The sequence below is a fragment of the Cyphomyrmex costatus genome, unplaced genomic scaffold (genome assembly GCF_001594065.2).
Source record: "Cyphomyrmex costatus isolate MS0001 unplaced genomic scaffold, Ccosl1.0 scaffold97, whole genome shotgun sequence".
Lineage (NCBI taxonomy): Eukaryota > Metazoa > Arthropoda > Insecta > Hymenoptera > Formicidae > Cyphomyrmex > Cyphomyrmex costatus.
Window position 1 is genome coordinate 1,186,261 of NW_017280561.1, and position 12,639 is coordinate 1,198,899.

A 12,639-nucleotide genomic window follows, 5' to 3' on the forward strand; every position below is an offset into this window, starting at 1 on the left:
ACGGATATCAAAGATTATATCATAGTTAATAAATATTTAAGATTACATTCTAGAAACGGTACGCTGTGTAATTTTTCTCACTTCTAAATCTTAATTCATCAATTGACATTTATATAAAGAGATTCCTTAAGATTTAACGCAATAGCTTTCGTATTTGTCATTACTTCTTTTCTGTCATATATGCGCAATTTATCGCAGAATAAACATACACAAGTCCAGAAGTCGCGCATTATTTTTGAAAATGTTTAGAAATCTATTTTGAGATTTATATAATTTTTTATTCAATATCAAATCTTCGAAATATATTTGAGATACGAAATTTGAGTTAGCTATTTTATTTCCTAAGAGAGACAAAAGAAAAGACATTGAATACATATTCAGAATTAGATATTAATTATATTTGGTGACATTAATATTCAATGTCCGATTTAAAAGAAAAAAAAATCTTTCAAATATTTTTAACGTTACTACATATTGTCCTCGCTTTTGACTAAAAATGCGCGACTTTCAGAACCAAACTATCGTATGCACATGATGGCTATAACCATGAGCTATGAGTCAATCAAGCTACACGCGAATATGAAATTATAAATAATATATATAAAAATATATTTATAATTTCATATTCGCGTGATAGCTAAATTGACTCACTTTATTTCAAATCTAATTCGACTTCTGGACTCTCGAGTGTGAACGGCTTTAGATTCTCGACAATAGGAGTCTGATCTGGATCAATGCGGATGCGAATCTTGTTGGTGTCCAGGGAACGGGGCAGTGTGCGCGGGAGGTCATCCTTGTAAGAAGCCACTGCCGACGACGTGTACGTGGGCGACGTATACGGCACGTAGATTCGCACAACGTCTGGACTGGGCTGATGCGGCGTCGCTCGCGGTGTGGGCAGACCGCCGCTGCCCGAGCTCGCGTTCGAGATATTACTCTGAGTGTCCAGACTGTTGTCCAGGACCTGGGAACGCGTCGCCGAGCTGAATACCGACAAATCAGCCGTCGATGTCACCGACGTCTCGGCTAACGACCGACGAGAGCCGTTGGGAGATGTGCCCTCGTCGAGACTCGGATCAAAGGAGAATTTACTTCCTATAAAGAGAAAAACTTCGTTAGAAATATAATATGTAAAGATGTAAAAATAAAAATATCGGTGCAAATTTAATAAATAGCAGTTCATAGATAAAAAACAAACATTGACGATCGAGACGAGACAATACTGCAGAGTTACGATTTTTTAATAATAAATTTTGCAGAAATCTTCGATGTCAGTTTGTAAGTTAAGACTGTTTATTTATGTTTTGATAAACATTTTCGATATCAATCTTTTTGTAATAATAAGGTTCTTCATATAAAATATTTTCTCAATCAAAATCATGGTTCTCCTACATCCTGTTATCAGTCGATTATGATTAAACGGATAGATGTATTCCTCTTTCTGTTCCTTTCTGTTTCTTCCTTCCTTATGTCTATTTATAGTCTTCTTCCCATTTTTCCCCCCACCTTTGTCTACTGCGTAGTAGGTGGGGGAAAAAATTGGAAGAAGACTAGAAATAGTAATAATAATAACAAAGTCTCTCGAGACGGCTACAAAAATTATATATACTCTTGATTCAGATCGCAATTTCTCTTATAATGACAATTAATGTTACTATTAATCTTTATCGATTGGACTCACATTCAAGATGCGCTTTCTTAGATTTGATATACTTTACTTTCATCGCATTTCGAATTATAATTTCTCGTTATTTTCCCCCTGTTCAGTTATATTATTCATAGGCTATGTTCCAAAATTTGCTCCAGTACTGAAAATCTATAATACACTTAACGTAAACTATAGATTTTCGATACTGGGATTTTGATACAGTAAATTTTAAGTCATAATAGCATATCCAGAGTTCTATTTCACTCGGTCTTCTAACATCGGGAATGATATTCATAAAGCGTTTTGAAGGTAACTCCGCATGACTAATTATTTTTTATTACGTCGGAGTATGCAGCGCAATGCATAAGTTTTAACGTTTATCTATGTTTAATGAATTTTCAATTTTCTTCATCTATACTTTGAAGAAAGCTTAACAAAACCGAAACATGTAAGCACCTAAATTTTGTATCAAATTAATTTTGTTAAGTATTATCTTGTTTAATGCGTATTATAGTTAATATATAAATATGTAGGTATCAATATTTTTGAATGTCCATATTTTTTATCAATACAGATTAACTTTAATCTCACTTTAATTTGCTTTTTATTTTTTCTGATTCTTAGAACTAAAAAAAATATGAAAAGTAAAATCAAGATTAAAGTTAATCTATATGATAAAAATGAACACAAGTATTTTTAAAGCAAAATTGCAAGTATAATTATCTAGTATGATGCAAAGCATTAATAAAAGGTGAAAATGGACAATTTACGAGGATGCTTTATAATAATTTAATGATTGTGGACAATAGGTATATCTTTTATTCCATATAACATATATTAGGAAATTTTAACATAAAATATATAAAAATTAATAATTAAATCGGACAGGATGAATAATATTAATTGCGTTAAAAATGTACCTAAAAATGTAGGATATTCATATGTATGGATAAAGTGTGTTGTGTTACATCATATAAGGCTTGGCTTTATTAAGTTTGAGACATTTATTAGATATAAACATATATATACGAAAAGATAGAAAGAATGTTCAGATCAGATTTATCGATCACTCTTCTAAATATAGCATATGCTTAAAATGCATATGTTGAACATAGTTTTTTAAAGTATAAGAATAATAAGGCTCGATAATAATAGTTTTTTAATTTATCTAATATATAAATATATATATTTTTTTAAACTTTCTTCCAAACTACTTCTTTAGCCATCTGAAGCAACAGATTAACATATACCGCCTGCGACATTTAATATTATAAAAAAATATTCTATTAATACCATTTCTGTGTGCACAGAATTATTGTGTACAAATCATTTCGTATGACTATACATATTGTCTTACAAATGATATATTTCTTATGCTTTAATATCATGATAAAAGCTTCTTCTGGGCTCTCTCTACAAACTATATTCAATCTCTAACAAAATTTTATTGAGCAAAATTGTTCGCGTCGCGATATTCATGGCGACAAAGCACTTTTCCGTCTTCACAGTCTAGTGTTGTAGATAACTGTTATCTGGACATTTGAGTCGATGTCATCCTCGTCTTCGAACTCGCTGCGTTCGACGCGCGAGGTATTGTCTGTGCTATTGTGTAATGTATTGCGGCTATCTCTAAACTCACCGCCAAGACCACTAGTCGGCTCGACAGGCGTGGTGCTCTCCCTGCCGTCGTCGATCAATGTCATATCCCTGCGTTGCGCCACTGACTCTCGCATTACATGCTGAGCTTCGCTAAATTCTTCGCTTCGCCTTCCAACCTGATAAATGTAACAAACATACAATTACAATATAATAAAATTATCATGAAAGAATATCAGTAGTTCAATGGATATTTTTTCTATTATAAGATTACTTCACGATTTCATGTTACAACATTTACCATGTAAAATAATAACTCCAATGTAATATAATATATCAAAAAATAATATCTTAATACTTTTATAGACAATATAATGAGATAGCTCAATTGGTGTAAAAAAAATACATAAGTATGAATTTTTATCAATATTCAATAAAAATTTGTACCTATTACTATATATATATATAATAGGCATAATAAATATAATAGATAAAGAACCAAAGGGTGGGGCGTTTTAGCAATACCTTGCTGGTAAAAGTTGGTTCTTGGAAAGTACCAAACGGATAACGGGGTAGTTCATGTGGCAACGGGGCACCTGAATAGTCTAATTTGGCACGCTTTAACTCTTCCATGCTGCGCTCCATCGTACTTATCACGGTGTCGTCATCGAAACAAAAATCCTTTTCCAGCTTGATTTGCAGATAATTGCAAAATTCATCAAGACTCTCCATCGGGATCAAATAGCGCTTATGCAGCTTCATAACGGTATATGCCATTGCCGACAACATGCGATCACCATCCAACAGAAATATGTCCCAGATACGGAGACCAAGACTAACAGGAGTCTACAAAATATAAATTAACATTGCTAATATTATAAAATATACTAATCTAATATTATATAATATTATATAATTTATATGATTCACATATCGTTCATCACAAATATTGTACATATAACAAAGATATCTATAAAATGTAAAGATTTTCTACAACTATAATCAGTATATCTATATCAGTATGAATATTGTATTTTAATTGGATTGTCGTGGCTATTTAATGTTAAAGTAATCGTTAAAATAGTCAGTACAAATTACACAATAAAAAATAAAATGTGAAAACATCACAAAACTCTATAAGTAAAACTTATAGAGAAATTAAAAAAATAATGGTAATAATATGGTTGTATTTTAACAGATGTAAATTTATATAGAATGAAATAAAGAAGAAAACCTACTCTTTCTTGAAAAACAACGAAGAACCACTTCAACGCATAGAGTATAGAATCGCAGCCGCACTTATCCATTTTTCTTTTCAGTTTCGGCAAAAATTTGTTCATTATCTTGTCATGGTGCTCTATGAAGCGATTTAATTTAGGAAATCCATCGACGTAAAAGCCTGTAAAACGCACATTGTATATAAAAAGAAACTTAAATATATCAATAAATGTCAATCTTATCCAAAGGTTTGTAAATATGATTAGCTTGTGACTACTTGTGACATTTAAAGTTTACAGTGTATATATCTTTTTTCCTATTTATATGATAAATTTATACAGAAACTCATAAATTTTTTTAACGATAATTTTCTATTCTTACATATTACTTCATATTTAGAAACCTATAGATGATAAAATTTAAATTCTTTTACATACGTATATATTAAGAAAACATAATATACTATTAAAAATGTATAATTAAATAATTTTATTTTAAAATAGAAGAAAAATCCAACCATGCATGCTATATTTTTGATCGGCAAGCAACACAGAAAGGCCCCAGAAAGCATCTTCCTCATCCATGTAAAGCAGCAGTAGACCAGCTAGTACAGACATTCCTTGGCAATATCCTACTTCCATGTTGTACATACTGTAGGCAGCCAGTACGTAAAACATAGACTTTTGTTTTATGCTATATCTCTCTCTGAAAAAATGATCATGTTTTTTCAACTATTCAGATACATAGCTCATGTAATAAAACACAAACGTGCCATTTCTATAATATCGCACCTATAATTAATATGATCTCTGTATTGTCTGGCAACGTCGGCATCAATCTGTCGTATCTCCGTAGACCATTGGCGGGCCAACTGTAGCATCTCTTCATATTTGCCTGCCTGCTCCTTTTTTAGAGTCTTTATTCCTAAAAGTAAGGTCCATACTTGACCACGAAATCTATTAGGAATTCCTTTGTATATTCTACGGCGTAGTTTTTCCTTTGTCGAGGCACTATCCCATTGTTTCGTCATTTTCTCCCATTTTTTCAGTCTTTCCATCTCTACGTGATGCAACTTGACCTCATATGCATCCCGTTTCTGTGGTAACCTCTTATCGCTATAACAAGAGAAACAGTTATATTAGGTGATTAAAAATGAGATTATAGTGTACCTTGTATAATCATAAAATTCTAAATATATAGGTATGTAAGTACTGTATGAATCCATATCTATCTGTGGTATGATAAACTTCATAGCCGGGATCCTCCCAAGGATCAATCTCAGCACCCTCCCTACCACGATCATAGCAACTGAAAATCCTATCACGCTCTGCAGCAGACCGTTTCAACAATTCCTCTTCATTCATCCCACGTGGCGATGTGCAGCCAGTCTCTTACAAGCATGCCGTTTCATTAATGAACCTCTCTACTAGCGTCCAGCCGAGCAGCTTCATCTGTAAAGCCAGCCATACACGTTCAAAACAAACAGATTTATGAAATATGTATATACAAGTTGGATATATACAAGATTATTGAAACATATATAAACAAAAACTGTAGTTATTGCAATAAACTTGTATGTGTGTGTATGGTGTGTAAGTGTGTGGTAAGTATTGCTTGTATATGCCATATGTGACAAGTTTACTTGACTGTATAGCTGACATAAAGGTCAGAAGGATGTTGGCATAAGAGCGCATAAGATTTGTTCTTTTTAACTGAATTTTTTACATAGTTTATTTTTCTTTTTCTTTTTATGTTGGAAGAAACCGAGCGAAAAAAGTTTAGCTAGAAAGAAGACTTGTAATAAAAACACACTAGTAAAACGTCACCTGGACTTTCGTCAATATATAGACAAGTTTAATATGTGTTTATGTATCTCTATTAGAATGTTAAAAGAATCAGTGATCCAAGTAGGGCAAGTAAAAAGATGCTTTCCAGCATCTAGCAATAGACACAGTGTAACACATGAATCATTACATCCTTGTTGTTTGTTAATATTAAACGAAGATGATATGATCACTGTGTAACATAGTGTTGCTTGCTAAAAAGTACCAAAAATGCTTGTGTGCAGGATTACATGTATCTCCTCGGCCGTGGCGCCCGGAATGTAACAGATTTTGCCATTAAATCGTCACATCGGCGAATCTGCACCGCTAGCGGACCTGTCGCGGTTAAGCTTGACGTACGACTGGGTGATTGAGAAAGTGTAAAATGGATCTGTTCTGTTCTTCGCTGACCAAGAGTAGATAGAACACGCGACACAACATTGGAGCTCCTTAACTACTCGTCTCTATCTCTATTCCTCGAGGAAGATAGAAGCGGTGATTTCAGTGATACAAACTTGTGCCCCCTAGTGACTAAAGTACCTATAAGTAGAGTAACCAACCGTTCCGAAATTTGCGATCGATCATGAAACTTTTTCCACTTGAAAAGTAAAAATTTTATCATTGAAGTTAATGGAGAAATTTGTCACTTTTTATTCTAAGGAAAAAGTTTCATGATCGATACCCTCGATGACATTTTCGACCCGACCGGATTTGCTCCAACCTGGATTAGAAAGTACTTTGCATGTTTTTACATAAAACGAAATAATTATTAATTGAGATTTAAATTATATAATGTTTATGTATAGCTTATTCCAAGCGTATAGTATATTTGGTGTCCAATCATACTGTATCCAATTGAACGTGTTCAATCGAGCGGTTTCCAATGGCTACGTTCAGCAGAAAAAGCAGCTTTACAACTGGTGTAAAATTCTTTAACATGATTGAGCTTGCCCTTAGTTCCTTACTGAAGCTGAATAAACAAACCAATTATATTCGAGAATTTTGCGACAGTTGCAAAGCTGCATTTTCTGCTGAACGCAGCCAATAAGTAAAGAAGAAGAAAATGTCCAATTGGGTGTCATCCCAACATATATTTGATATACAAGGTGTTTCAATAACTATTAAAATACTTCTTATCCATAAGATGTAGAAAAAAATTTATATAACTAAAATAACACAATGTAAAGGGGGCTATTATATGATAATATTAATTTTTGTCCAGGTGGAGGCGCTTTAGAGATTTTAAGGTCAACTTTATTTTTTTTAATGGAATTATATGAATTTTTTTTACATAATATGATTCCTCTAATTTATGCTGCATAAAAAAGAGATCGTGATACCAAAAAATCAGTAGTTTACGAGATATTTTACATTTTATTCTGACATAACTTTTTACGTCAAATAAAACTGATACATCGTGCTTCAATGAAAACAAGCATTCTTTTAATTAATAATATTTAATATTAACCTGAATTTCATTCTCTGCGTGAGTTATTCGCTTGTCACGTTTACTTTTACGAGTGTATCAGAACGATGGATGCTCGGCTCATTTTTCATTGGTTGCGATTGCATAAACTCAATGAAAAATTTTCAAATCTCGTTGAATTGGACGCAGGAGTAATATGACCTGTAATATGACCAAGCTCGTTCACCAGACTCTTGACACCACTGGATTATTTTTTTTATGAGAAACCCTAAAGTGTACAAAGAACAACCAACTACATCTCACGACATGCAACAACGAATTATTGCAGCCTGTACACGTCAATATCTCCCGACGTTATTAGAATAGCAAGCTAATCAATAATCAGAAGAATCCAATGTTGCATTGGGCACGTTTAAGTTGACAAAGTGGCTAGCCTGCTCGCTGAGTAAAGAACATAATTGGTTATTACTTATAGATCCAACCAATCATATTCGATCGCTCGACAAGTGTACCTAGCCGCTTTGCCGTCTTAAACTCGCCCATTGATAGTGGTGGCCATTTCGAACACCTATTACTGAAAAAATTATGTCAGAATAAGGTGTACACCTGAACAAAAATTATTATCACCATATGATAGCTCTCTTTACATCATGTAATTTTGATTATATAAATTTTTCTCTACACCTTATAGAATAGAAGATATTTAGGTGATAATAGTTATTAAGACACCCTGTATATTTTCATATACTATGCATTGACAAATATCACATTCGCATATATTTTCCAAATTTTATTTCCGTATTAACAGAAAAAGTAAAACGTTGCATCATATTAATCATTAATTTTTCAACATATCGTCATCGCCTAGATCAATGTTTATCAAGTCTAGCTGTTGTGGTAAGCTTAACGAATTAAGTTGTTGACGTTGAAATTCAAAGAAATGTGAAATTTCCAGTATTTGCTGACGATTCCTTTTATTCTCATCCCTGTTTATTAAAATTAATATAAAATGAAATGAATTAAATTTTATTGAAATAATATGTACTTACGCAAATAATCGATTGATGTACTCCTTAAGCCAATTATTGAGACGGTTTATCATGATCTTTTCTCGATCATCTATCACCTATGGATTATATTATATATGCTAATTCTAGTTGCTAATTATTTTAATAATGTTTAAACTTTTAATATTTACTTGTTATCCGTCAAGAGTTGGATAGTGGGCTAATATTCAATTCTCAGAAAAATTAATTAAAATATGAAATTTTTACAAAAAACTAGCAGATCAAATCTCGATTTGAGCTGTTTTCCTTATCTTAAAAAAGTCCTGTACTCTATTTGGGATTTAAAAATAAAATTAATAATAATAATAAATGTTTACTTGTAAGTGTATTTCATGCGAGGCAGTAAGAATAGCAGCCAAAGTATCTTTATCACAGCACAGATCCTTAAGATGAAATGCCTCATCCTCAAAATTATTTAGAGAATGTAAAACTAATTCAATCGCGTTATTATATTCTTTTTCTGTGTTTCGTAATAGTGAAAAGTGTTCTCGTGCAATTTCTAGGAATGAGTTGACCATAGATGTTATATTTATCCTGAACACTTCGTTTACATCCTTTTTTTTTGACAAAAAAACAAATCATCTTTCTGAATATGATTACTTTTATGCTTTTTTTTTATAGATTTATATTATGTGAACGTACCTCCATTTGATCATGCAATATAATTTCTTTAGATAGTAACTGATTTTGTGTCTTAGACAATAAATCATTGAATTCATTAAATAGTTCTCTTGCGTTTGCGATAGTACTCTCAACTTCTTGCTCCGGTTTTTCTACTAAAGTTTCCATCTCATCTTTTATATTTGCAAATATCCTTGTCTTTTTTTCAAGTATTTCATTTATAATTCTTGAAATAAAGAAAGATGTTGCATAAGTGACATAGTCATTATCATATTAATTAGTAGAATAGATCACAGAGTAGTTAAAATAAATAATCACAGTTTTATAAATGGACTATACCATTTAATTCTTATAATTGTTTTTTCTTTACCTTCTTGCTTCAATTTGCATATTTTTCTTGCCTTCATTAACCACAACTTCAAATAATCTAATTTCCTCCACTCTCCTATCATTCTCTCGTAAACCTAATTCGTATAATTCATGGCATATTGCAACGAAAGACTTTTGGTACTCTTCGAATATATTTTGTGTATTTTCGTTTATTGTGGATAACGTTTTGCCTGCTACTTGCACCAAAACATTTAAATAAATTACATTTTGTAAGATAAGAAATTAAATATAAATGTACCTTTATCAGAAGAAAATATTTGTTGGAATAAATAATCTTCATCAAGATGCTCCACATATGATGCAAATAGTAATACAGTTTTATTTTCAAATTCTTGTTGCAACTCCAATTCTGTTTGCTTTTTTGCCTCGTTTTCTTTGAGATTACTAATTATACGACTGTAGAAATAAAACAATGTAATTATTTATTTACAATAAATATTAATTTACAAAAAGTATTTGGCAGATTTTTTTAGAATAAAATTAATAATCACTAATGCTTATCGATGGCGGATTGACGCTCATTTTCAGATATCATTCTATATTGGCAATAAGTCAATTGGGGTATAAATGCTAACAAATAGTCCAGGTATCCGTCTATCTTCGTGCAAGGATTGTCGGATGTATTTAAACTTTTGAGCGATTTGAAATCGCGTAGATATACAACCTATACATTAATGAAACTTCATGAATGACAAAGGACGATATTTATAATTCAACCTCACATTTAAGATCATCTTAAGTACAATCTTGGGATGAGCCACAGTTATTTTATTGATATATACAAATGTCCCAGAATGACCGTTAAATATTTCGTGTACTGATAGTGGATTAAACTTAGTCAAAAAATCCTCTACCATTTTGCAATTTTCGCAATAGTTAACAAAATATTAATTACTAAAAATTGTTAAATATTGGTTTTTAATAATTTTTTACTCAAGTACTACCAAATTTACAGAAAAACTGCAAGAGACAAAAATTGTTTATTTTCTTCTCATAGAACTCTAAGAATTTTTTCAGAATTTTTATCAATTTTTTTACTGCATTTTCTTATTGGCCACTATTTTTACCATGAGAAAATGCAGTATTAAAAAATTTTGAAAAAATTATCAGAATCCTATGAGAAGAAAATAAACAATTTTTGTCACTTGCTATTTTTCTGTGAAATTTATAGTGCTTGTTAGCTTCATCAGTACATAAAATATTTGGTGGTTATTCTGAGATATTCTGTATATAAAATAGGATTTTTAGAAGATTATCTAAGATTTATAGTATAAAACAATTTAAAAAAATATATATATATAATGTGTTGTCTATAATACACGAAAAAAAAATAAGAAATTGATCAATCATAGTCGATTATTCTTCTCACATTCGACTATGATTGATCATTTTCTTATCTTCTTACTCTGTGTATTGTAAGACAATGCATAAGGTCACAGACGATCAAAGAAGCGCGAGAAAATACAAGATATGTATAACATATGTACATGATTCCAGTCATCGATATTGTTTTTACCAATGTTCAAAATGGTCAACTTCTTCAAATCGTTTATATTCTGTATGATCGAGATCTCGTTACTATATAGAAGCAAAATTTCTAGCTGATGCAGATTATTCAAGTTTTCCATAATTTTGATACTATTAAACGAGAGATTTAATTCTTTCAAGTGGCAAAGCTCGTTCAGATTCTCGATTCGTTGAATAACATTATGAGACAGTGATAGTTTAACTATATTTTTCAATAGCCAGAGATGATCGATATTTAAAATCTCTGCAAAACAATAATATAAAACATTAGTCTTACAATTAGTTGTAAAATAACGAGTAAAATAGCGTTTAGGGACACATCTTCTGTTAAGCTGGGGTCATATAGTCCATGGCTCGACATGGCTTGTGATCCGTTTTGGCTCACCTAGGCTCGTCATAGGATCAGTATCAAAATTGATTTAAAAAAAAAAGCCAAAATTGCGGTCCCACAGCGCATAGAGTTCTGCCGAGCTACGGACCGTGTGACCCCAGCTTAACAGTAACTATAAAGCTGGAATTAAGCTAGGCATTAAAGATTGAGATTGAAGATTGAAAATTAAAATTTGATTAATGAGAATAAAAATTTTAGCTTCTCTTATTTTTATTGGCTAAATTTTAATCTTCGATCTCATAATGCATAGTGTGATTTCGGCCTAAATCGTACCAAAAGAATCAACCAATCAGAGCAAAATAAAGTTTTTGAAAATTTTCGACTCCTGTGATTGGCTAATTCTCTGAAAGTAAGAAACTGACTAATCACAGTCGATTATTTTTCTTACAATCGACTGTAATTGGTCAATTTCTTATTCTTACCTCTTACTCCGAATATTGTAGACAATATATAAAAAAGTAATAAACTATCCAATTACAGCTGAGTGTAACAAGAATATTCCGCTTAAAATGGACAGTTGTTTACTTTTACAGCTTTATCCACTACTGCTATTGTAAAACTACACATAACGTCGAAGTTGTATAACTTCGTCGTAAATCGGACAGTGTAAACGTAATAAAAGACAGAGTGATATACTTGTATCACTAAATAAAATCATCCATAATGATTGTATACGTACAGTTTCTACTTACTCAGGAATTCGATTCGAATTTCCTCCAATTCGGCCAGCTCGATCCCATCTTGACGAAACAATCTGCCACCTTCTTTCTTTGGTCCCTGATCTATCGCTAGAGAAACAAGCATGTCTCGCGTTATCACGCCAGGCTCCGTGGCCTCGCACAACGTGCTGATCGTATCCGCCTTATGCATCCTCTCTCATGCCTTAGGTTTCAGTTTCAACCATTATCAACTATCACCATGGTTTCAACCAC

The 12,639-nt window shown here is 31.9% G+C and overlaps 2 protein-coding genes across 3 annotated transcripts; both read right to left on the reverse strand.

The window, feature by feature from the left end:
• Positions 1 to 652: 652 nt before the first annotated feature.
• RN-tre (USP6 N-terminal like RN-tre) lies at positions 653 to 6,737 on the reverse strand. 2 transcript variants are annotated; one of them, XM_018550297.1, is made up of 8 exons: positions 6,537 to 6,737; positions 5,675 to 5,913; positions 5,254 to 5,577; positions 4,980 to 5,167; positions 4,483 to 4,643; positions 3,770 to 4,090; positions 3,288 to 3,423; positions 653 to 1,095 (listed from the first exon to the last, which is right to left on the reverse strand). In XM_018550297.1, exons 2-8 carry the CDS (start codon positions 5,824 to 5,826, stop codon positions 653 to 655), a joined length of 1,725 nt encoding a protein of 574 aa, XP_018405799.1. In that variant the 5' UTR covers positions 5,827 to 5,913; positions 6,537 to 6,737. The 2 variants fall into 2 exon arrangements, with proteins under 2 accessions (XP_018405799.1, XP_018405798.1); XM_018550296.1 differs by having other exon boundaries at positions 6,512 to 6,552.
• Positions 6,738 to 8,549: 1,812 nt separating this feature from the next.
• Positions 8,550 to 12,577, reverse strand: LOC108782154 (dynein regulatory complex subunit 3). Its single transcript, XM_018550335.1, has 9 exons — positions 12,400 to 12,577; positions 11,277 to 11,560; positions 10,281 to 10,453; positions 10,028 to 10,185; positions 9,770 to 9,962; positions 9,421 to 9,625; positions 9,096 to 9,332; positions 8,761 to 8,837; positions 8,550 to 8,697 (listed from the first exon to the last, which is right to left on the reverse strand). The coding sequence occupies exons 1-9, from the start codon at positions 12,575 to 12,577 to the stop codon at positions 8,550 to 8,552; spliced, it is 1,653 nt and encodes a 550-aa protein (XP_018405837.1).
• Positions 12,578 to 12,639: the final 62 nt, after the last annotated feature.

Excerpts from the sequence above, each read along its gene's own strand:
- LOC108782154 (XM_018550335.1), bottom strand. The coding sequence starts at position 12,577 with ATGCATAAGGCGGATACGATCAGCACGTTGTGCGAGGCCACGGAGCCT. Across the intron at positions 9,963-10,027 it reads AATATTTTCTTCTGATAAAG|CAGGCAAAACGTTATCCACA; the intron begins GTACATTTATAT and ends TGGTGCAAGTAG. Across the intron at positions 8,698-8,760 it reads TACATCAATCGATTATTTGC|GGATGAGAATAAAAGGAATC; the intron begins GTAAGTACATAT and ends TTTAATAAACAG.
- RN-tre (XM_018550297.1), bottom strand. The coding sequence starts at position 5,826 with ATGAATGAAGAGGAATTGTTGAAACGGTCTGCTGCAGAGCGTGATAGG. Across the intron at positions 4,644-4,979 it reads TCAAAAATATAGCATGCATG|GCTTTTACGTCGATGGATTT; the intron begins GTTGGATTTTTC and ends TGCGTTTTACAG. Across the intron at positions 4,091-4,482 it reads TCGTTGTTTTTCAAGAAAGA|ACTCCTGTTAGTCTTGGTCT; the intron begins GTAGGTTTTCTT and ends TATATTTTGTAG.